This window comes from Danio rerio, chromosome 8 (assembly GCF_049306965.1).
Source record: "Danio rerio strain Tuebingen ecotype United States chromosome 8, GRCz12tu, whole genome shotgun sequence".
NCBI classification, from domain to species: domain Eukaryota; kingdom Metazoa; phylum Chordata; class Actinopteri; order Cypriniformes; family Danionidae; genus Danio; species Danio rerio.
In genome coordinates this window covers 42,732,429-42,758,652 of record NC_133183.1, presented here as the reverse complement: position 1 = coordinate 42,758,652, position 26,224 = coordinate 42,732,429, and the positions used below count along the sequence as shown (strand labels likewise).

Genomic DNA, 26,224 nt, shown 5'->3' with positions numbered 1-26,224 from the left:
TGCGATTTCCGTGAGGCACTGTAGGATATCACAATAATAAAAATAATTTAGTAAAGGATTTGGGTCCCTGACTGTAACGTTGCCTTTTGAGTATATAAATAATAGCAACTTCAATTTTCAATTTGACTAACTTTTGTATGCTTTGCTTGTATTTTTATATATTTGTTGAACATTTCCAGTCAAATACATAACTTTTACAATAGGATATTCACATTTTAGCAAAAAAATAAAAAGTAAAAACTAAAACTAAAAGAAAGCAAACAAAGAACAATAGTTGGTACACAATTAAGAGTTTAGTTTTATATTCACAGTTCTGGTTGCTTTACAACTTGAAAGTCCTTTAAGAGCTTTTCTTATACGTTTTATATTTTACATGCATTTATACGTGACGTCACTAGCTTTATTGAATGATTGTGTCTAACATTTAGGTGTGCAGTAACGAATTACATTTACTTCGTTATATGTAGTTGAGTAAAATAGTTGAGTAACCTGTACTGTTACTCAAGTATGATTAGAAAAATCATTAATCTTACTTCTCTACATTTGGCGGCATTACTCCGTTAATGTAAATAAATATGATTATTACAACTTTAATATTACAAATTATTACAAATTTACAAATATCGTGAGGCACCGCATTGGGGTGGTTGCAAGAGGTTGCTATAGACACGTCCCCGCTTTCGGTTAGAGCGCGCGCGCCTGTGTTGGCATGATGGCCGAAGTCAAGGAAGACATGAGTTTATACCGACATTATTCACCCTACTCGTGTTTTTATACTGCGGTCACGCCATGTCGCCATCTGCGGTTCCGAGAAGGACGGTCACGCTGTCTGTGCAGTGAGTTTATCGGACCATGTCACCTCTCGGCCTCAAATTCAGTCAAGACAATTTTTCACTCCAAGATGTCAACAAGAATAGTTTAATAATGCGATGCACACTGTACATCGAGCTTATATTGCATCTACATGAATTCCAGCCTTGATTTCAGCTCTAACCTAAAAACACATAGTGGTAAGTCAAAATTATAAACTTATAAAATTATAAACAAAATTATAAACTGTAAACTGTTTTACTGTTTTACTGTAAACTGTAAACAAAATTATAAACTGTTTAACGGAATAACCAGGCTATAGCCCTGCACATTTGTCATTCACACTGTTAACCATTAAAAATATAACATTTAAACATTTTAACATAAAATGATGTTTATATATGTATATGAAACTATGAATTAACACATCTGTAATTATATACACAACAACAACTTAAAAACTTGAAACTACTAATTAACATGCCATATTGTAGGTTCTTCAGCCACCTTTAACTTTGATTACTGCTTTGCACACTCTTGGCGTTCTCTTGATGAGCTTTAATAAGGCAAGAAACCCCCCTTATTAAACCTGACAGGGCACACCTGTGAAGTGAAAACCATTTCAGGTGACCACCTCTTGAAGCTTATCAATAGAATGCCAAGAGTGTGCAAAGCAGTAATCAAAGCAAAGGTGGCTACTTTGAAGAACCTAGAATGACATTTTCAGTTGTTTCACACTTTTTTGTTATGTATTTAATTCCACATATGTTATTTCATAGTGTTGATGCCTTCAGTGGGAATCTACATGAAAATACTCATGAAAATAAAAAAAATCTTTGAATGAGAAGGTGTGTCCAAACTTTTGGTTTGCACCGTATAATTAAAGTCAGAATTGTTACAACCCCCCCCCCCCCCCCCCTATATTTTTCCTGTAAATTCTGTTTAACAGAAAGATTTTATCAGCACATTTCTATAGTTTTAATAACTAATTTCTAATAACTGATTCCTTTTATCTTTGACATGAAGACAGCACATAATATTTGACTAAATAATTTTCAAGAGTAAAAGTATTTAGCCTAAAATGACATTTAAAGGCTTAACCAAGTATAAATTGGCAAGTTAGGGTAATAGGCAAATCATTAACCATGGTTTGTTCTGTAGAAAATCAAACAAATAAATAAATATAAATAAATAAATCCTTATGTGGCCTAATGTTCACCTTAAAATGGTTTTAAAAACATCAAAAACTGTTTTTTTAGCAGATATAAAACAAGTAAGACATTTACCAAAAGAAACAATATAGGAAGTACTGTGAAAAATATCTGAATCTGTTGCACATTTCTTAGCAAATATTTAAAAAGTAAAGAAATTCACAGGAATTTATATTATTATTTTGACTTTAACTGTATTTAAAATGAGTAGCTATTTACTTGACTATTTTTTTTTCATCAGATCCTTTTTTACTCTTACTCAAGTAACTTTTGAAATTTCTGCAAGTACTTGTACTTTTACTTAAGTATAGATGTCGGATACTCTACCCACCTCTGCTGACATTGCATCGCTGAGAGATACAATCTCAGCTTGCATCATAAAGGCTGCATCCAGTTACTATTGTTTTTTAGGCATAGGCCTATAGTTACTTAGTCTGTGTAATCTCTAAAAAAATAACATATAGTTCACTTTAAATATCACTGAATAACATTTGAATCATATTGTTATATTTTTAATTTAGACTATTGCTGTTTTATCTAATGTATTGTATGTACAGAGCATATTTTGACACTTAGTATTCAGCATGTAAACCGTATTCATTTTACCATTAGATAAGATTGCAAAGATTTATTTTTCAGTTCATGCAGTTTTACTGCTGCATTGTTTTATCTTGAAAAAAATATTGCTTTTTGTGTTGAATCACTGTTGTTCATTCTCATTTCATTCTTCTTAAGAATATAACAGCCTTTAAGTGTCATTTATAAGGGATTTACAATGCATAGATAATCCTTACTTAATAAACATTGCATAAATAATCCTCCCTCAAAACAGTAGCCATAAAGCATACACAGTAACTTTCCAACCTGAAAAATAAGATGTATTTGCATGGTTTATTAATTGTTTGCTTACATACAATGTAATTTGTGTAGCTGCTTGTTTGAGGTGTGTTTCCCTTTTTCTCCACATGCCAATCTGCCAAAGAAACAAGATGTTAAGTCTTTAATTAATCTCAATACATTTCTTTGGAAAATAACTTCAGCACAGTCTTTATTCTGGGATGACCACTCTTAATTAAAGGAAAACTGTAACTAGTGCATTTATGGAGCACTGGTCATTTTTACTGGGGCACATGACTCAGTAAGTGTAGTCTAGCAACGCCTATAACGTAAGAGAATTATAAAATGTGTAAATGACTCAAAACCAAGTATTTTTTTTTGGTGGTGAACACAAATGAAAAGTTTCAGACTCCTGTATACACTCAACCGGCCACTCTATTAGGTACACCTGTCAAACTGCTTGTTAACGTAAACTTTTAATCAGTCAATCGCATGGCAGCTACTCAATGCATTTAGGCATGTAGACATGTTCAAGACAATCTGCTGCAGTTCAAACTGAGCATCATAATGGGGAGGAAAGGTGATTTAAATCACTTTGAACGTAGCATGGTTGTTAGTGCCAGACGGGCTGGTCTGAATATTGCAGAAACTGCCAATCTACTGGGATTTTCACGCACAACCCTCTCTAGGGTTTACAGAGAATGGTCAGAAAAAGAGAAAATATCCAGTGAGTGGCAATTCTGTGGGCGCAAATGCCTCGTTGATGCCAAAGGTCAGAGGAGAATGGACAGACTTTTTCCAGCTGATAAAAAGGCAACAGTAACTCAAATAACCACTCGTTACAACCGAGGTATAGAGAACAGCATCTCTGAATCCACAACACGTTCAACCTTGAGGTAGATGGGCTATAACAGCAGAAAGCCACACAGGTGCCACTCCTGTTATCTAAGAACAGGAAACTTTGCACAGGCTCACCAAAATTGGACAATAGAAGATTGGAAAAAAAATACCCTGGTCTGATAAATCTTGATTTCTGCTGCAACATTCGGATGGTAGGGTCAGAATTTGGTGTCAACAGCATGAAAGCATGGATCCATCCTGCCTTGTATCGATGGTTCAGGCTGGTGGTAGTTGTGTAATGGTGTGGGGAATATTTTCTTTTAGCATCGTATTAATGCCACAGCCTACCTGAGTATTGTTGCTGACCATGTCCATCCCTTTATGACCACAATGTACCCATCTTCTGATGGCTACTTCCAGCAGGACAACACATCATAAAGCGCAAATCATCTGGTTTCTTAAACAAATCTGCAGCAACTGCGTGATACTATCATGTCAATATAGACCAAAATTTTGGAATTTTCCGGTATCTTCTTGAATCCATTTTATAAAGCATTAAGGCAGTTCTGAAGGCAAAAGGGGGCCCAAACCGGTACTGGTAAGGTGTACCTAATAAAGTGGCCGGTGAATGTGTAACTACACATTGTAACTGTTTATAGAGAAAACGTGTGGAAATCATGGTAAACTCTGCTGCTTTTGTAAACTGTTCTTGTAGTCTTTAGATGATGTCCATCAGCACAATTTACATCACTCTGCTTATCAGTGTTCACACATTTCAGACAGACTCTTTTGTGTGGGGGATTTTTAATGATTTAACCAAGTGTGCCGCAAGCCTACGTTTGAGTGAAGGTTTCGGCCGTTAGATCGCCCCCTGGGGGCTGGCTGCAGTACAAGTCATAAAGCCCGCCTCCTCCGTGTTAATGAAGGAGACTTGAGCCCAAATAAAAAAAAAATATTACACTTGCAATAAAATGTCCCGAAAGATAGTTCTGGTGGATTAAGGCACTGGTTATTGTGCTGAAATAGGTGCAGATCTTCATTTTTGTAAACAGTTTGTTTTTAGCAGTAATTTAATGCTGGGCGTGTCATCGTGATTGACAGCTGTGATTGACAGTTTCTCAAAGCGCTGCGTCTGAGCTTCGGCAGGAGACTGAAGTAGACTGAAATGTTATTATTCGATTTCTGTGTTATTTTACCATGACAAAATTAGTTCAGCAGTAAACTACAGTTTCTGACATACATGATCCTGGTGGAACACTGTTTATTCGCTAAGTTCAGGGCTTTTTTCGGGCTTTATTAGTTTGCTGATACACGCCTAGCCACCCAGATAGCAAAACACAGTTCCGGCTAGATTCTCGCCTGCCGGAGACTTATCTCTTAGAGCTCAGACTGACTAATGTTACCTCTGCTGGACCTACTCCGGATGCCTGGACTCACTACCCAATTCCAGCCCGAGTCAATCGAGCCAGATGCGGCGGTCGAGCGAGCCGGCGCTGCCGCATGCGAGCCGGAATCAACCCGCGACGCCGAGAGTAAGTTATGCGCTGCGGCCTGGAGCTGGCGCGATTGAATATATAAAACTCTCATATTTGTTAACGTTATTACATCCATTTGTGTTGATATGACAGCAAACGCATGCTGAGAAGTTCGGGGGGCGTAGTTGATTTTACATAAAGCGTTTGATTGGAAGCTCGACTCCGCTCATTTTCGCGGCTCCTCCTCTGGCTCCATCAGACAATCCTTCTGCGCATGTCTGGCTCCAATTTCAGCAGTCTTTTGCGACAGTTTGTGCCCGTCAAGCAGGCGTTTTGCCCTCAAGGCGTTCAATGGGAAAAAGGGCTGTCGCGTCGTCCATATTTTTTACAGTCATTGGATTTAACACGTTAGAAACGTAAACGCCATTAGGTGGCGACAAATGACCTATGGGTGATTCATGTAATAATTGAATCAATTGATAACACTGCACTTATAGGGTATATGCCGAGCTAGTGCAGTTCCCATGCTGATACACTTCCGGTGACCTTTTATTGTGAACTTTTTGCCATTTTATACGGTTCCTTATACAGCATCGATATTGTAATGTCATTAAAATACATTCAGTTAAATAAACTTTAGCATTTATTTAGTTGCTCAAGCGTAAAACGAGACAAAAAGCTGTTTACTCACACGTGCCCGTCAGAATCGGCAGGCTAACGCAGAAGCTCCATTGAATATACTGGGGTAAAATAAATGCTCATATTTTAAAGATATGGCGAGGGAAATGTAATTTAATGCAGTTCTTCTTGTACAATCTGAGACCCACTTTAAATCGGATATCACTCAGCTAGTGGAGATCGCTGATTTTTAAAGAAAACAGACCTTGAATGCATCGGATTTTGCATTGGCATTCAATTTGTCGGAAGCGCTTAACCCAGGTTACTGGCAAATTAAAAGTCCTATTAGCATGCTTCGGCATATACCCCATTAAGGAAATATACACTGTAGAACCATTTATCGAAAGTTATTATTTATTTATGTTTACTGAACTGATTCCTTAAAAAGTGTTTTATCTCATACCACGTTTTTATAATAGTAGCATCTTATTTAATGTGCCTGGCATTTCACTGATATTTTTAAGGAACAAACACTCTGGTAAAACACCACCTTGTGTGATATGCTTTTAATAGAGCCTAATATATGCTTTCAATACTGTTTTACTTCACTTCTGAAAAATACCAAATTCACATAAGGATTTTATTAAATAGTAAATAGAAAACTACACAGCGCTTGCTGAACATTTGATTTGTTTATCTTGACATGTCTGAGAGGAATTGAGTAGGCCTACCTTATTTTCTGATATGCATTTTATGGTGAGAAAAAAAAGGTAATTTTTAAAGATCTGTTGGAGATAAATGGTGTCTGAAAAGTATTGTGGACATTATTGAATGCACACATTATTGAATACAGCACTTCAGTAATGAGGTTATTATACTGTCAGTATTGGTGCAACAGAATGCTCTCAATGTCCTCTTTCTCAACCACCATGATCAATACTGCCAAAACTGATTACCAAAACAAGATCAACAGCACTTCAGACTCCCGCAAGCTCTTCTTTAATTCACTGCTTTGTTCTTCTTTTTCGTACACCACCTCTTTATCAGCTGTTGATTGTGATACTTTCTTCACTGACAAGACAACAGCCATCTGTAGTCAGTTCCCTGTTCCACACATTCAACAGACTAGGGTGGAGCAGTTCACAAAATTGTTGAGTCGGTTTGCATCACAAAGAAACTGTAATGGTCCCTCAGGGGCTGTATGGAGTTGTTGAGGTGATACATAGCACATATATAGGTTGTCACGGTTGCAGGTTTGTGCGCTTTTCCGGAGTGTCTGTTTGATCATGTTGGTTTGTTTTTGTTCTCCTCGTGTATTTGTTTTGATCACGTGTGATGACGGCACTCAGCTGGCCTGATGAGCTCGCCAGCTGAGGCTCATATTCAGGTCTATATATGAGCCACGTTTTCTGTGTGTCTTTGTCAGTTCGTTATGTGTGCTTATGGTGTGCTATTCTGTCTGTGTGCGTAGGATCCGAGGACTATTTTCTGGACCCTGTTTTCCCGTCTGATTCCTGCCCGATCCCTCCTAGCACTAGCACCATTCCTTACTTGATTTTTGTTTGACTTTGTCAATAAATATTATTTTTGTTAACTCGCACTTGGATCTCTCTGAACTTTCATTATACGTGACAGAACGAACTGACCTTCACCATGGATCCAGCGAGTGCATCACAGATTTCAGAGTTCCTCACAAACAGCAATGCCCGGATCGATCGCCAAGATGAAGCGTTGGCCACCACCGCACAGGCTATCCAGGCCCTGGTTGAGCAGGTTTCACTGCTGACGACGCAGGTTCAACAGCTGGGTTCTGGAGCAGCTCAAGCGGCTCCTGCACCAGCCCCGGAGGTGGTACCTGCGCCAGTTATTGCTAACGCTAGCCGCGCTGCTGAGCCTCGCCTTCCTCCTCCGACCTGTTATGCTGGAGAGCCGCACTTGTGTCGGTCCTTCCTGGCCAAATGCTCCCTGTACATCACCCTGCAGCCATCCTTGTTTTCATCTGAGCAGTCCAAGGTGGCGTTCGTAATCACCCTCTTGTCTGGAAGAGCAGCCCAATGGGGTACCACAGCTTGGGAGAAAAAGCTTCCGTGTTGTTCATCCTTCGATCTTTTCTCCAAAGAACTCAAGAAGGTCTTTGATAGGGCCGCCTCAGGGAGAGAGGCCGCCCGAGTCCTTGCTGAGCTCCGCCAGGGGAATCGGAGCGTGGCGGACTATTCAATCGAGTTCCGCACGTTGGCTGCTGAAAGCGGTTGGAACGCGGAGGCTCAATGGGACATGTTTCTACATGGGCTTTCGGATCGGCTCCAGGATGAGATCTACTCTTTAGATCTGCCTAAGACGCTGGACGAATTAGTGGATCTGGCTATCCGGGTGGATTCCAGACTGCTCCGCCGTGAGAGTTGCTTGAGGCATGACAGATTTCCGGATCCTGTTCCTGAGCTTCCGGTCTCGGCGGTGGCGCCGGAGATGAGTAGCGCTGACCCGGAGCCCATGCAGCTGGGCAGATCCCGCTTATCCTTGCAGGAGAAGCGTCGTCGGAGAACTGAGGGACTCTGCCTTTACTGCGGGGGGGGCGGGGCATCGGGTGGCTTCCTGTCCCGTAAAAGACAACACCCATCAGTAGGTAAGAGGTTACTGATGGGTGAAATCAGTTTGGACAAATCCTCTGCGGCGGCCACATTACTACCTGTCACCATAACATGGGGTTCCGGAAGTCAGAACACCCACGCCCTTGTCGATTCCGGGGCGGAGGGAAATTTCATAGACTCCAGTTTTGCTTTCAGTTTTAAACTTCCGGTTATAGCTCTGGCACAACCCATTGCAGTACGCGCACTCAGCGGACTTTCCCTTCCCACTATCACTCACTCCACTAAACCCATAAAACTGATCACGTCTGGAAATCATGTTGAAAACATTTCATTTTTTTTAACAGACTGTTCCAACACACCGGTGGTTTTAGGTCATCCTTGGTTAATTCTTCATAAGCCTCATATTAACTGGGGTCTTAATACTATATTTTCATGGAGTGAGAACTGTCATCAGTCTTGTCTTTCGTCTGCTCGTTCTGCTGTTTCTTGTTCTGTGTTTCAGGAGGAGCGCACGGACCTGTCAAACGTGCCCAGTGAGTACCTCGACCTGAAGAGAGTGTTCAGTAAGTCTCGAGCTGCTTCTCTGCCTCCTCACCGTCCCTATGACTGTGCTATAGATTTATTGCCAGGTACGTCTCCGCCCAAAGGCAAGTTATACTCTCTTTCTATTCCTGAGAGGGAGGCCATGGAGAAATATATTTCTGATTCTCTAGCGGCCAAGATCATACGGCCCTCTTCTTCACCGGCGGGGGCGGGGTTCTTTTTCGTGAAAAAGAAGGATGGGTCTCTTAGACCCTGCATTGACTATCGAGGGCTGAACAGCATCACGGTGAAGAATACGTATCCTTTGCCGCTGATGTCTTCAGCGTTCGAGCGTCTGCAGGGGGCTTCGTTTTTCACGAAATTAGATCTCCGTAACGCATATCATTTGGTTCGCATGAAGCAGGGTCATGAGTGGAAAACTGCGTTTTTGACCCCCAGGGGGCATTTTGAATATTGTGTTCTTCTGTTCGGGCTTTCTAATGCTCCTGCAGTTTTCCAAGCACTCGTAAATGACGTGTTGCGAGACATGATAGATCAGTTTATTTATGTCTACCTGGATGACATTCTGATTTTTTCTCGTTCTCTCCAGGAACATGTGCAGCACGTCAGGCGAGTGCTTCAGCGGCTGCTAGAGAATGGGCTTTTTGTCAAGGCGGAGAAATGCGTGTTTCATGCACAGTCTGTTCCCTTTCTAGGACACATTGTGTCAGTCGAGGGGGTGCGCATGGATCCAGAGAAGGTTCAGGCTGTGGTAAATTGGCCAATTCCGGAGTCTCGTAAGGCCCTGCAGAGATTTCTGGGCTTCGCCAATTTTTACCGGCGTTTTATTCGCAATTTCAGCCAGCTCGCCGCCCCTCTGACGTCCTTGACCTCCTCCAAAACTCCCTTCAGGTGGTCGAGCGCAGCACAGGCTGCATTCTCCAATCTAAAGAGCCGTTTTGTTTCAGCTCCCATTTTAGTGACACCTGATCCCTCCCGGCAGTTTGTGGTGGAGGTTGACGCGTCAGAGGTGGGGTGGGCGCTATCCTGTCCCAGCGCGCCGCCTCGGATGACAGAATTCATCCGTGCGCGTTTTTCTCTCACCGATTATCTCCCGCAGAACGAAACTACGACATTGGTATTAGGGAGTTGTTGGCTGTCAAACTCGCTTTGGAGGAGTGGCGTCATTGGTTGGAGGGTTCGGGGGTTCCCTTTATCGTTTGGACCGATCATAAGAACCTCGAATACATCAGGTCCGCCAAACGACTCAGCTCCAGGCAGGCTCGGTGGGCATTATTTTTCGGACGTTTCGACTTTACCATCTCTTATCGACCGGGTTCCAAAAACATCAAGCCCGACGCGTTATCCCGTCTTTTTGATTCTTCCGAGCGCAATACGTCTCTTGAGCCCATCGTTCCCCAGAGGATTTGTATTTCTGCAGTGACATGGGAGATCGAGAGCAGGGTCCGCACAGCCCTGGACGGGGTAACGACCCCAGTCGGATGCCCACCTAGTCGATTGTTTGTGCCGGAGGGGATTCGGTCTGACGTCATTCGATGGGGACATTCCTCCAAAGTGGCTTGTCATCCAGGGGTGAGTCGTACATTATTCTTAGTTAAACAGCGATTCTGGTGGCCAGCTATGGCACGGGACATACGCGAGTTTGTTTTGGCCTGTTCTGTTTGTGCTGTTTTTAAGACTTCTAATCGCCCTCCCGCTGGACTCCTTCAGCCGCTGTCAGTGCCTTCGAGACCCTGGTCGCACATTTCGCTAGATTTCGTCACTGGTCTCCCGCCATCTGGTGGCAATACGGCTGTTTTGACCGTTGTGGACCGGTTCTCGAAGGCTACTCATTTTATTCCTCTGCCCAAATTACCCTCAGCCAGAGAGACAGCGGATGCTGTCATTAATCACGTCTTTCGCATTCATGGCCTCCCGACGGATGTGGTTTCTGACAGGGGACCCCAGTTTGTCTCTAAATTTTGGAGAGAATTCTGTCATTTATTGGGAGCGACTGTAAGTCTTTCTTCTGGTTTTCATCCTCAGAGTAACGGACAAACCGAAAGGGCCAACCAAGATCTCGAGCGCATGTTACGTTGTTTGGTTTCCCAGAATCCCTCCTCTTGGAGTCAGCAGCTCCCATGGGTGGAGTACGCACACAATTCATTACCAGTGTCGGCTACGGGCCTTTCTCCGTTTCAGTGTAGCTTAGGTTACCAGCCACCAGCTTTTCCCAGTCTGGAATCCGAAGTCGCGGTTCCCTCCGCCCACGCCTTTGTCCAGAGGTGTCGACGCACTTGGAATAGGGCCAGACAGACCCTCCTCCAAGTGGGTGCGCGCACCAAGGCTAAAGCCGATCGCCACCGGTCGAAGCCTCCCGTTTACGTCGTCGGTCAAAAAGTGTGGCTTTCAACTAAGAATATTCCCTTGCGTTCCGTATGTAATAAACTTGCACCTAAATTTATTGGCCCATTCACTGTCATCAAGATCATTAGTCCGGTGGCAGTCCGCCTTAAACTTCCTCCAGCGTACAGGAGAATACATCCCGTGTTTCACGTTTCTAAATTAAAGCCCGTTTTTCATACGGCGATTAACCCGCCCACTCCGGTTCCCCCCCCCGCCGCGTCTCGTAGATGGGGAGACCGTTTATTCGGTTAAGCGCATTCTGGACTCGAGACGGAGGGGGCGAGGATTTCAGTACTTGGTGGACTGGGAAGGTTACGGTGCGGAGGAGAGAACTTGGGTGCCTGCAAAGGACATATTGGATCACTCTCTTATCGATGATTACAATCGCCAGGTAAGCGCTTCTGGGAGCACCAGGAGGTGCTCTTGAGAGAGGGGTAATGTCACGGTTGCAGGTTTGTGCGCTTTTCCGGAGTGTCTGTTTGATCACGTTGGTTTGTTTTTGTTCTCCTCGTGTATTTGTTTTGATCACGTGTGATGACGGCACTCAGCTGGCCTGATGAGCTCGCCAGCTGAGGCTCATATTCAAGTCTATATATGAGCCACGTTTTCTGTGTGTCTTTGTCAGTTCGTTATGTGTGCTTATGGTGTGCTATTCTGCCTGTGTGAGTAGGATCCGAGGACTATTTTCTGGACCCTGTTTTCCCGTCTGATTCCTGCCCGATCCCTCCTAGCACTAGCACCATTCCTTACTTGATTTTTGGTGGACTTTGTCAATAAATATTATTTTTGTTAACTCGCACTTGGATCCCTCTGAACTTTCATTATACGTGACATAGGTGTTGCCAGGGCTTAATCCAGGGGCCTCAAACTCGATTCCTGTAGTTTTTTTTTTTTTTGTTCTTCTCTGTTGTGCTGTCTTCAAGCATTTGGAGAAAAGGGCAATAAATATTCATAATTTAGATAATTCGAAAAAAAAGTAAGCATTTTAGAAACGTGTTAATTGACTGAATATTGTGTGAAAACAATACAATTTGTTTTAATGTTCACAACAGACAAATGTTGTGCTACTTTAACTGTGTTTAGTGTTTTGAAATTGGGATAACAGATTGGACGAATGTAGCAATTGACACCTTAAGAGTTTAGACATTTCCTCAATGCTTATGTTTTAAATAATCACCAAGAGGAGTAAGATACATAAGAATAATAAGTTGTAAAAAACATAACCATAAATATTAAACATATTATTAAAGGGCACCTATTTTATCCCTTATACAAGATGTAAGATAAGTTTTTGGTGTCTCCAGAATTTGTCTGTAAAGTTTCAGCTAAAAATATCCATCAGATAATTTGCTACATCTGTCAATTTTGGTGTCTGAATACACTGTCGCTGTTTTTGCAGCCTGTGGCTTTAAATCCAAATGAGCTGCTTTCCCCAGCCCACTGTTTCCACATGCGTGTTGCTTCTTATCAGGCGTAACATTAGATAAACAGCAGTCAGTGATAGAAACAGACAGGGATGAAGCTATATATATAACCTATATATGCCCCAAAAATGCTAAAATGCTAAAAATACCAAGCAAGTATAATTCATGTATTTGTGGTGGGGTTTATTCAAACCTTTTTAAAATTATGAGTCTCACACAAATGCTGTACACACACAATTAGTCACACATATTAGAGTTTAGTGATATCATGCAGCTGTGGTAATTATAGCGGTAAAGAAAGTTGGGGAGTAACTAGTTACATGTAATGGCGTTGCGCAATTTAATTAAAAAATAATTGTAACTAATTTGTTACAGTTACTGAAAAAATGTGTAATTAATTTACAGTTACTTATAAAAATAATAAAGAATACAAATACGTTAGATCTAAACATTTTCTTTACAAGTAGTGACGCTACCAGCCTTAACTTAACTACAATTCTCAGCAGCGTGGTGGCAGCGTTGCTACTTTCTAAATCAAATAGCTTTTCAGTTGTGAAGCTATTTTATTAGTTAAGTAGCACAGTAGTGTCCACACAAGCTACGTTTACCGATCGCAGATCAAAAAGTGACAGCACCGACATTCACAGAGCAGTGAGGCCGGTGTCTAGATGATAAAAGTAAATCAATATGATGGCGAGATTGACGATTTCTTCTACCTGTTTTTCGGTGGTTGACAACAAACTTTTTGGTGCGTTACTGCCTCCTCTCGCTCTGGTCTATGATGTGGTCAACCAATTAGGCTAACGCGAGAAATTTGCTTGATGGAAAGATGACTGAGGGAGAGGAGGTCTATATAAAGTTCACTGTTGTATAGGCTAGAGTATACTATGGTTATTACTATTAGTTAATTATAGTTACTGATGATACTATTGAGTGAAATTGATTAATAAAGAGTTGTAAATATATATACAATAGGCAAAATTTTGATTTTGTAACAACAGTAAACAATGTTTTTGTTATAAGGTCTGGTTTTGTAGTAGCTGTACTTTAAAATTAAATTAATAATATCTTAATTTAAGTGATGAAAGATTAACAGTAAACAGAGTGCTACTGTAAGCTTATGCTTGATATAAATGCTTTAGTTATAAATGCTTGGTATAAATGCTTTAGTTGAAAAATTCATTAGAAATTTTAAAGTTATCAAAAAGTAATCAGTTACATTACTTTTATAAAGTAAATAAAAAGGTGCACTTATTACATTTTAAATAGGGTCATTTGTAATCTGTAATCTATTAAATTTCCAAAGTAACCACCCCAACACTGGTTAAGAATTACATAGCGATTGTCCAGACTTTATTACAAACATGCTCTGTTTTAAAATGCTTTATATGCTAAATATGATAGAACCATCGCAACTGGCCCACCTTTACTCTGCCCTGCACCAACTGTGGGTCAGTGATATAATTCCCCCCTCCTTTAATCCTTCAGCACTAGTTGGGAATACATTCTATATGAGCATTAGTGTTTACAGCTGGTCATCATATGGGGACCCCCCTTTCGTTGGTGTTTCACCGATTTAAGCCCATGAAACCTCAGGAGGGCTCGACAGCAGATCTACTGTCTTGAATCTACTGCTGACCACCACCCAATTCTATGATGTGGTTTGTCTTTCAACAGGTTTGGCTCTTCCACTGAACCTCCCTTTGTAGCCAAATCCAGCGAGATGTTGCTTCTTCCTCCTTAGTGACCTTTCCTGTTTCCTGGCTATTCCTTCAATTCCCAGGAGTCCAAGGGCTCTCCAGAGTGACTGCCCCGCAAACCCCCTACAACCAACCTCTACAGGTAAATTCCAGGCCCTTCATCCAACTCTGTTAAACTTATAAAACTTACGAAAATCACAAGGAGTTAAACAAATATTTTAATTCCAGTTTATTTGGAAAAAATGTTCTGTGGACATGTGTATGTTATTATAGAAACATGGCGCCTGCCAATGGATTCGGTGGGGGGTGAAAACTGCATTCTTACTCATGTTGCCGTGGGCCTCAAAATCACTAGGATTTGGGTCCTATTTTAACGTCAGGAAAGTTTAAAAAAGAGACTTGTGTTTATATCACTCCAATATGACAGACAGTTCTGTCCAAACAACCTCCAAAAGTTCATTTCTATCATAGGTGCCCTTTAATACATTTTAAGACTTGATTTGATCATTCCTCTTACTGAAAAGCACAATCTACTGGACTGTCTTGCTTTCAATGACTACGGAATTATTATTATTATTATTATTATTATTATTATTATTATTATTATTATTATTATTATTATTATTATAAATTGTTATTTCATAAAAATAACTCATTCAAGAATATTTAGCAAAGTGTCTCCAGGATTTTTATCATATATAAACGTCTTATCAGTTTATGTGTGTGTTTATTAATGAAATGTATTTGCCATTAAAATATGCTTTAAAACAGCTCTTTTATTATTTTCCAGATAACTACAAATAGGACTAACTGGTGATCTCAGAAATTGTAATTTGTACAAATTTTACAGTAGGTGTTAAACCTCACAAAAATGTTGTTTACATAATGAGAATTCATCCCATACCACCAGTGGATTAAAAAGCTTTATGCTGCCAGATGGCGCAGTTACCGCACAAACCAGCAGGGACCAACCAGACCATGCTAACCCAGCAGACCTTGACCTCTTACATGTGACTAATGATCCTAAAGTTCAACATGTCCATAGTGAGAGGCAGATGAGCATGAAAAAAGCAGTATGTATTAAACGATGAACAAGATTTTATACGTCACACTGCAATGAAGCGCCCCCCCCCCCTCCCTACTGATGATGCTGGAAAATGAGAAGACGTGATTATAAAAGATGTGTTAATTACTGCAAGAGATTCATCAGTCATTCTCTCTCTCTCTCTCTGCGCCATAGATTATTCCCCCCCTAGTCAGCTCAGCTTGAAGTGCCCTTCACAGATCACAGACTGCACCTCGGTTCACAATACTCTCCATATATCCATCTCTCCGCTGATAGAGACGCATTCAAATTTAATGACACCGAGGCCGAACAAAAACACAGAGCAAAAAGTGTAATTCATCATGGATACTAGAAAACAAAACTGTGTGTGTGCGTGTCTTTGAAAGACAGAAGGTGCGATCATGTTATACAGGATACAGGAAAAGAGAAGAGCCCCGGGCAATAAGAGAGGATGTGATTGATATGATACTTCTGATAAAAGAGAAAAGCGGAGGAGGAGAAATGCGGATTAGAAACATAGTACGCGCTCTTCAGTATGGTTGTTTTCATTAGGCTTAGAGCCGAGATCAATAAGCCAACACTCACTCAGCTACTGTAATTGTTTAGATCTGATGCTAGCGGTGCGTATTCAACAAAAGTGGAAATGCGCAAAGCAGATTAACTAATAAATAATTACAGCTCTGTGCATGAGGGCGAGTCGTTATTAAAAAGAGATTCTGTTCAAGTTACGTAGTCATCCTATTTAGGCGTCTGACTGCAGTGTAAAAAATACATGTTAATTAACGGTTGGCTCATGATTCATTGGTGTTTCTTTTTGTTTGAGATTTCGAGGTGAATTATGGGCCCTTGATCTCTAGTCTGACAGCTTTTGAAGTTGAAAAGCTTACCAAAGATACTTGTATTGACATTTTTAGTAGTTTGATACTATGTATAGTCTGGGTTGGTCATGTAAAAGATGTCTTGCTAAGTTTTTTTACGGCAGTCCAGGTTGTAGGTCAGTGTTTAATTTGTAAATTAATAATTCCCTGAACGAAGCTAGGAAATAAAAGTTACCAAGACTGACGTCCACCACACAATTTCAGTTTTCCTGGAACATAAGGTCAGTAAACGATGATAGCGCAAAAAAAAGAGGATCACATTTCTAAACAGTCTTTTATTATTTTGTGCTATATAACATTATAAGTCAGTCATGGATAACAAGAACATGTAGCTACAAACATAAATTGTATGAACAATCACTATTCAGTTCACTTCACTATTATGTGCCAAGTGAAAAAAAAAAAAAACAGTTACCTCTTCTGTCATGTTTTCTGGCTGTCTGGCTTTGCTTTTGTCTCCCGGTATCCTGATTATTCACTCAGTTTCATCTTCTCGAGATCTCGTTTGATCAGGCTTATAATCAGATTTACTTGTGGTTTTATGCGTGACTGTCTCTTTGCCATTTTGAAAATACAAATATTATTTCGGGGGCCACTATTCCATAATTTATTTTCGCTGCTCACTGCACGTGAAACAATAACCAACCAATAAAACTGATTGTAAACATAAGAAAGCCGATTGGCTAAAAATATTATTGAGGGTCAATAGTTTAACTTGACTTTTGCTTTAACTTGCGCATGGTGACTACACACATGCACGCACAATCCACACAGCCTTCTCTCTTTTTGTCTCTCTCTCTCACTCTTTCTCTCTTAAACACACACACACAGAGAAAAATGTTATGCCGGAACAAAAATTTAATTCCGGATCCATTAAAATAAATACCAGAATGCAAAACTCAAAAATCTGACATTTTCAGGAACAGGATTCGACAAGATCCGCCTCAAATAAAGAACTGTGCTAGGTGTATTACGCTAAGGAAAGCCCTTGCACACTGGTGTCAAATGCTGTTCCTGGAGGTCTTCAGCTCTGGACATTTTATTTTTAACCCTAAATTACCATACTCAATCAAACTGACTGAGTTCTTAAGACTTGTTTGAAACCTACAGGTACAGTATGTGTGTTGGAGCATGGTTGGCTGTTACTGAGTTTGACTCTTCTGCTATAGTAGCACATATCCAGAATGGGTTACAGGTCTTCTGGGTCTCCTGGGTACGAAATAGAAAGATGATCAGAGAACATTTAGATAAGATCAAAAATAAAAATGAAGATATATACAACTGAACACTCATGTTTTGACCATGTTGAATCACATCAGATTGAAAAAGTCAATGAGAAGATATTTTTATAGACAGAGAAACTTCTAGTTGTGCATTGTAGTTAAGGCCCTGGTATTCTTCAGATGAAGTTCTTTGCATTCCTCATTTTAACTTGACCACCATGGCCTCCCAATCATCCCCATCCACCAAATTGGTGTGTGGTGGAGAGACCGCTTCATGATTGTGAAGCGCTTTTGTGTATGGCCATATGCAAAAAATGCAGTAAATACATATTTCATTGCATTATATTACAGTAGGTGGGGTTGTAAATGTGTCATTCTGCTCATATTTACCCCTAAAAACTATAGCATTAGTGAAAAGAACAGTTTCATAAAAAGTTTTATAAACCTTCTCCAGCCTGTTGCACAAGAAGTGCACATTTTTACAAATTATTTTTATTTGCTGTAGACAGACACAGAATGGAACAATGTTAAGAACTATATAAGACATGGTGCTTCACATGCAGTACGTGACCCTCTCTAAGCCTTTAAAATCGCAAGTGATGCAAGCCAGTTCTGCTACGCAACTCTCCAGTTTATTATTGTTGATAACTTGGTGGTGTTGTGTTGGATGTTGGGAGAACTGCCCCAAAAATTGGCCTTGTTGAGTTGTTTTTAAACTTAGTTTTAACTGGATTTTGTTCAAAATTATGTAATGTCAGTTTGGGGGCTTAAATGAGAAGTAGAAAGTTAAAAGAAAGTTAAAGAAGGTGGATTCTCAGAGCCACACCTACCTATTGCATAGCTAACCAATGGGAGTATAAATAGTTAACCATACAAAGCAAACCTTTTATATGGTTCACCTTGACCAGTTGTTTTGTCCCCTTATACATACTTTATTTCAACCTGATTTTGCTGGAAATGTCATGCCATGTATGTTATTAATGTGGCTATTGCATATAGTGGTTGTGGGTTGTGTACATTTTAGTGTCTGTCTTTTATCCTTGGAATGCAAATTCTTTCACACGTTAAAAGAAATAAAGACAGATGCTGGGAACAAAAAAATAAAATAGAGCCCAAATTGGCTTGTGTGCCATATTGCAAGTGTTTCTGAAGCCGTATGACTGCTTTGAGGGAGGAGGAACAGATTGAAATCATTAGCCTGGTATCATCCGTGTTCACCTACATTCAGTTGTGGTGCATGAAGACATGTCACGCTAGGTTTGACACCGTTAGTTGTTAATGATTTCAAAATTGTCACTCACATAAAGCTGGGTTATGACTTACTATGTTGAAAAATATGGGGACATTTTACTGAGAATGAAATGGTAAAATTGAATTTGAGATGGAATTTTTGAAGTTAAAATGTTGGGATTTTTTTTTTTGTTGTTGAACAACTTTTTTCCTAATGTTGTTGTTGTTGTTATTTTTAAAGTTTTACTCTCATAACCCACCACCCAAAGTGCCAGTTCCTATTAAAATTCTTTCAAAAGCAGAGTATGAACTTCACCTTGGTTATGAGGGATAGAGGCGACATTTAGGTGTTTAAATGAGAAATGTCAATATTTTAGATTTGTTTTATAAACAAGAATTATATAACATGTCAAATTAATATTCAATGCTCATATAAACAAAATCATATGAGCATTGAATTTTTATTTAAGTTGGTTGATTTGGTTAGTAGGAAAATAGGGTCACACTTTATTTTGGTGGTCCAATTGTTGAATTTAAGTTACACTGCATCTATATGCCAACTAATTGTCATTAGATTATTAGTAGACTGTTAGGTTAGGGTTAGGACTAGGATTAGTGTAAATTAACATGTACTTACAAAGTTTCTTATTGTCAGTATTAGTCAGTCTGTTCATGGAGCAGTATCAACAGATATTAAGCTGACAGTTTTCTAATTCTCAAAAGGACCATCAAAATAAAGTGTTACCTAAAATAGTCATCGTGAGATACAGTATGTACAATCAGATAGTCACACTGTAATCCACATAGAATCAAATAGATTTATTTTGTGATAGAAAATAAAGTGGATTTGACAATAGATGGAATTTATTAATATTAATTTTAACCATTTCAGCTGCAGAAAACCAAATATGAGTTCTTGCAGTTTATCCAAGTTAAACTCTGAATGACTCAATACCACTGATTCTCTATCTCTTCTTTAATCGATTTGGAGTGCAGAATCGCTTGCTTCCGTCCAACTCGCAGAGGTCTGAGTCTGTTAATGATTTTCACTGAAGACTGATAGTTTCCCATTAATAAAACTGAGAAGGAAATACCATTGAGCACTTGCAAGAGGTATCTGCTATAGGTTAATTAGACAATAATTGGCATTTGTGTAGTGAAAGGTTACAATATTTTGGCTTGAAGGATTGCATCGGAAATGTCACATTAACATGGAGTACCACCATTATAGAATGCCTTTGGCCTTTTTCAAACAAGAGTGTTACCATATACAGCATAAATATTGGCATCATTAGACTGCCCTTTTTACCTCCAATGTTTGAGCTATTGTTGTGAATTAGTCTGGAATTGATTGTCTTAATGTTTTGGAATTTATAATTGATTCCATTTTCACCCTGAGAAAATTTCCATGGTCAATCATGACTTCTGTTTAGTACTTTAATAAAGTTCCTATCGCATTTGAAGCAGCTTGTTCTTGACGCTTCCAGCCACAAAAGGTTATAACTGAGATAGAGTATAATTTAAACAGAGCCTCAAGGAACTGTGTAATTGATTTAGTTAGACAGTTCTCAGCTGTAAAATATGTTTACTGTTCAGGCTAAGAAAAAATATGTGACATTTTTTACCAAAAAAAAAAAAAAAAAAAAAGCTATGACCAAGACAGAAATGTCAAACTTGGTGACTCAAGGTCTCTTGGTGAATAATCTAAATATATCCAGCAAGCAATGCACTGACAAATAAAACCCATAAGGCTTCAAAATCCAAACCATTCTATGTGCACTTTATTTACAATGATTCTTTAATATTACAATCCTTAATCTACATGTCACCATCTGCATACAGTCCTGTAGCCTCATAAGTGAGTGCAGAGCATTGGCAAGCCTGGAAATACAGTTTAGTTTTTTTTTTTCTTTTTACTACAAAAGGTGCTAAAATAAAATCATTAAAAAAAACGAAGAGCGTTGAGAACGTAATATAAATGAACATACAAAAAAAAATGTTTCGTCTTGATAAAATGTCAAGTCTACTGATCTCAGCATTGTCCTACTGCTGGCAAGTCAAACCAAAAGAACGCTAGACATCCTTTATAATGGCTGATGTGTTGTGTTCGTAAGGTTTATGTAGCAGTTGTTCCCTGGCTCGTACTTGTCTCTTTTACAAAGGCATAAGGGTGAGTTCAGTCTGCACACACTGATTCGACTACGCCACGTCCTTTAAAGCACTGTCATTTAGTCGCTCCATGTAATTTCGTAGTTCCTTGGAGTCACCAAGCTCAACGTCCTGACATACCCACTTAATGTCATCGTCAGGATCAACTCCCAGCTTTTCCTTAGTCGGACTGATGCTTTCTACTGGAATGGTGGTGAAAGTGGTAAACTTGACTCGTTTTCTTTTGGTGGTTGGCGAATCACCTTTGCTGTCCTTCCCGGTGCAGACTGTCGCAGTGTCAGCTCCTCGGTGCACCTGACCTTGAACGTTTTTCTGCAAAGACCCGCCATTAAGAAGGTGGCTCCCTTCTTCTAAGCCTCCTAAGCTGGAGTCCATAATGGTGATGTGCTCATCAGTCTGTGGAGACAGGCTCACGTGGCTCTCCAACAGTTCGGAATCATTTCCAAGCCACACCCAATCGTGTGCGTGATTCATGCTCTCCTGGCCCTCGATCGACATCTCCTTGTGCCGGTACTTTAGGGTGTACGAGATGCAGTTGATGAGGAAGACCAGAATGGCCAAGCAGAAGACTCCTAACAAAGCGTACATCCCAATTTCAAGGTCAGTAAGTCCGTGAGGTATTTGAAGGTCATCCTCATCCACATTATTTCCTCGGGGAAGGTCCACTTGAGCGGGAAAGTCTGAGAAGTCGATGGGAATGCCAGGCAACTGGCTTCCATCGTCTGAGAGCTTGTCTCCACCGGGTCTTCTTATGATTGCAGTTTTGGTGGTGGTAGTGATTCGTCTCATGATACCATCCTCCATGTCTGAGATGGAGCTTCCGTAGTAGTGGTTGTCCATTCCAGTCCTGTCAGGGAGAGATGGGTTCTGTCTGCGGTCTCCTGGTCTGTTGTCAATGTCTTCTCCATCTTGGCCGTAGTCTCCGGGCCTCAAGGCGCTTTCACTGCGACCAAACTTTACACGAATATTGCAGTTTCCAGCCGCCAAGACGCTTCGGCGCTTAAATTTCTGGCATACTTCACAGACCGTCATTTCGACGTGCACCAGCAGACCTTGACCCTCAGCTCTTGCAGAAATGATCGGCCACCGGCCTGCAGCGTCCTGCCGAACAGACACTACATCCTCATCTAGAGAGGTAGCGGTTAGAATGAAGTGATCAGAGTTGTATAGATCCAGAGGAGCCATGGAGCCATCACTGAACTGCAGCCAAGCACTGATCAACGCCTCCTACAAAACACACAAAAGAGAAAAATCAATACATCTGAATATATAAGCATTAACACTGGCAGCACTTAACCCTTGTGCACAGTTTAAATGTAATACCCTTTTGTTATGTTAGGGTTGAAAACATCCACTGAATTAAACTGCTGTAAAAATGCATCAGATAAATATTTGATTCAATTTTTTTTTGCATACATCTGTTAATCAACCTCAGTCCCGATCAAAACTACTACATCGTTTAAAAAAGTACCAGATTTTACTTTTTAATTGCCAAATTCATAAATGATGTCACTGATTTCGTAAAAAAAAAAAAACATAAAATAACGTATTTTCAATATAAAATGTAATTGTGGACTCGATTTCTTTTTACTTTTTATTACAGTGTTGGACATGTGAACAATTAGTAACAACATTAGCTTTAATGGACTGTTTTTTTTCTGCCAAATTTACTGTTGGTGACCGTTTTTGCCCCATTGACTTCCCTTATAACCATATTTGATTGTGCATAAATACACAGTTTTTGTTTACTCCATGTAGTTCTGAGAGCTGAGATGCATATTTAGATTTTCTTAGAAACATCAAGGTAAGTGTGTAAAGGTTACTCTCACACATTAACAGACATACATACACACAATTAAATTAGCTGTTATACACCATATACAATTCAGAAGCTACGGTTTTTTTTTTGTTTTTTTTTGCACAGGCCTAAAGGGTTAATGATGCCAACTAATGTTCAACAGTAGAAATTTGAAATTTTAACTCTTCCCAACTTGGAATACCACCAACTATCAAAAATGCATGATTATATGGTGTCATTGTTTTGTAATCAAACAAAAATGTGGTTATAATGTAGGGCAATAGGGTAAAAAAAAGCCACGAACAGTAAATTCAAGAGTTTACACTTAGCTGATGATTAATTATAGAGCTTGTTTGGCATGCTGTCCAAGGAGAGAGCCCTGAGCTCATAAGATCCTTGAGCTTGGGGCTCCCTCCCGTTTGCAGGGCGAGGGGGGGTTTTGAGCACAGGTAGATCTCAAGAACTCCCCTGCTGTAGTAGCTAACGAACAAATTGTGATTGCTCTTAAGAGATAACTACTTACTAGATGCATGTCTATGGTGCCGATTTGGATTAGTCATTTAACTTAAGTTGCATGTTTTTGGACAATTGAAGGAAACCGGGGAACTAGGGGGAAACCCACGTGAGCACGGGAGAACTCCACACAGAAATGTCAGCTGGCTTGGTAAGGACTAGAACCAGTGACATTCTTGCTGTGAGGCAACACACCAAATTGTTTTTCAACAAACTAGTGACACCATTTTTTAATTTGACACTTAAAGTGTTAAAATACAGTATATTTCTTAGCAATTTAGTAGTTTTGATCAGGACTGAGGTTGATTGACAGATTTTGGAAAAAAAAAAGAAAAAAAATCCGATGCATTTTTACAGCAGCTTAATTTAGTGGATGTTTTCATCCCTAACATAAAAAAAGATAGCACATTTGCTGTAAAGAGTGTATCAATTAGTTTTTTTGTTTTTAATTCAAAGCATTTTGAATTTTTGTGTCAAAATAAGATTTGTCACCAAACATCATTCTGCTATAGCTGAAATGCAAAACAGGTTATGGCCAAATTAAGACTCAAAAACAACCCAAAGTGGATGAAAACATCCTCAACAGTACATACGGTTAAAATCAATGAGTTTTGCATAATTGAGGCTTTGTCTTTTAGATCAGTGCTAATGGGTATTATTCTGACAACATTGCCATTCTTATGTGAAACTTTTCCCTTTTTAGTACACCATTGTCATGTAAATGTTCCTTAAGATAGTTCACATTTTAATAGTCATTGAGTGCAGTTCCATTCATCCCTATACTCACAGTACTGTATGTGATTTGTGTTGGGCTTTTGAACCACCAGGGTGCCCTCCTTGATCTCAAAGAAGATTTAATAACTAATGCTGTATGATTTGGCGAATTTTAGATCTGGCTTCCAATGATTAAGAAAGTAGAAAGATAGAATATGTTCTTTTCCTTTACAGTGGTGTGCTGTTGGACTTACTGCATAACCAAATCAGGCATACTATTGCTTCTTAAAACATACAAAATCCCCAAATATAAGATCAAGAGAAGACAACGCAGAAGCAGTCTGTAAAAGCATTGCTCAAGCACTACAAACACAATCATCAGATATTTAACAGTATATAAATGCATGTAAAATCCAAACGAGACTGTCAGGGTCTTTTCTTTTTTTTATGTTTATTTCAAAAAGATAAAGCCCTTAACTGTCAACCCAAATGTGGAACTCACACTTGAAAATGATAGGTGACATGCATTTTATACATAGTTTGTCAAGATAAGTTCAGAGTTAGAGTTTTTAATGGGTTAATATTAATATGTTTTAATATTAATATAGTATGTTTTTTAGAGTTAAGTCATTCACAAAGGGCCTAGGGAGTCCTTGCTGTTCCCCTCTGGTAAAATGTAACCCTCCTAGAAGGCACAGGATGTCAACATAACGTCAGATTGGTGTTGTACCCTAATGTCATGGGACTATGCATTTTGTTTGAAAATAAAATTGGGTTAGCATCAGAATGATGTTACAGCTTGACGTGTGTGGATGCTACCAATATGACCTCTATCAGATGTTAGATTATGGTTGCCTTACCTGATGAAAAAATGTCAGTATTTGATGTAAATATAACATTAGTTTAAAATGTTGGCTCGGTGTTGGATTTTAGTCACTTTCCAACACAAACTAATTTCAACGAAATATCAAAGCCATTTCACATTGTTATTGAATTCCAAAATAACATTGTCCTTGGACACTAGTGACCTAAATCTAACCTAATATTTACGTGTTTTGATGTTGTGTGCCTGCTGGGTTAAATTACACACATAAATGTGTTACCCACAATGAGGAATGTGACTATGACAACGTAAGTAGTGTTGAAGGACTTAACATACGTCATCTATATTTTGATCATTGCTCTGAATAGTTGTTGTGTCTGACATTTTATTTTTGTTTAATAAAGCAGAGGGTATGCTATTTCTGTTTATACATTGTACAGTATGTAACAAATTCTGGAGGCCTATTTATATCAAAGGTCAGGCAACATAAAAAAAAGTGCTAGCAGGGAAAGATCTTTTTTTTCAGTTGTTTTTAGGCATGTGCAATATGACAATATACAGTTAGGTCAACAAATATTTGGACATTGACACAATTATAACAATTTGGCTATATACATAAACACAATTGATTTGAAATGAAACAAACTATATTTGCTTTACTTGCAGACTGTCAGCTTTAATCTAAGGGTATTTACATCCAAATCAGGTGAACGCTGTAGGAATAACAACAGTTTGCATGTGTGCCTCCCACTTGTTAAGGGTCCAAAAGTAATTAGACAGAATAATAATCATAAATCAAACTTTCACCTTTTAATACTTGGTTGCAAATCCTTAGCATGTCTATTACAACCTGAAGTCTGGAATGCATAGATATCACCAGACGCGGGTTTAATTTCTGGTGGTGCTCATGCCAAGCCTCTATAGCAACTGTCTTCAGTTCCTGCTTGTTCCTGAGGCATTTTGCTTCAGTTTTGTCCTTAGCAAGTGAAATGCAAGCTCAATCGGATTCAGTTCAGGTGATTGACTTGGCCATTGCAGCACTATCCAGTGCGTTCTGAAGGATTTGGCTTAATATGAGCAGAACACTTTGTCTGAAACACTTCAGATTTCATCCTGCTGCTTTATTCAGCAGTCACATCATCAATAAATACAAGAGAACCAGTTCTTTTGATAGCCATGCATGCCCACGCCATGACCAACATGCTTCACTAAAAGCCGACAGTCTGCAGTTAAAGCACAGTTTGTTTCATATCAAATCCATTGTGTTGGTGTATAGAGACAAAAATGTTAGAATTGTGTCAATGTCCAGAAATGTATGGACCTAATTGTATATTGTAAGGACAATTAAAAAAGTAGATTGTTTCAAATGACACACTATT

The 26,224-nt window shown here is 39.5% G+C and overlaps 1 protein-coding gene and 1 long non-coding RNA gene across 3 annotated transcripts in view; one reads left to right on the top strand and one right to left on the bottom strand.

Annotated features, from left to right (window-relative positions):
• The first annotated feature begins 655 nt into the window (after positions 1-655).
• Positions 656-26,224, top strand: part of LOC141375881 (uncharacterized) — a 61,893-nt gene continuing 36,324 nt past the window's right edge. The window contains exons 1-2 of the long non-coding RNA XR_012384676.1: positions 656-1,010; positions 14,409-14,573. This is a non-coding gene — a long non-coding RNA (uncharacterized lncRNA). The remainder of the gene's footprint in view (positions 1,011-14,408; positions 14,574-26,224) is intronic.
• Positions 20,588-26,224, bottom strand: part of si:dkeyp-14d3.1 — a 549,509-nt gene continuing 543,872 nt past the window's right edge. For both annotated transcript variants that reach the window (XM_009304131.5, XM_005167245.6), the window contains one exon: positions 20,588-22,224. In XM_009304131.5, coding sequence (XP_009302406.1) covers positions 21,028-22,224 — 1,197 coding nt within the window. In that variant the 3' untranslated portion in view covers positions 20,588-21,027. The remainder of the gene's footprint in view (positions 22,225-26,224) is intronic.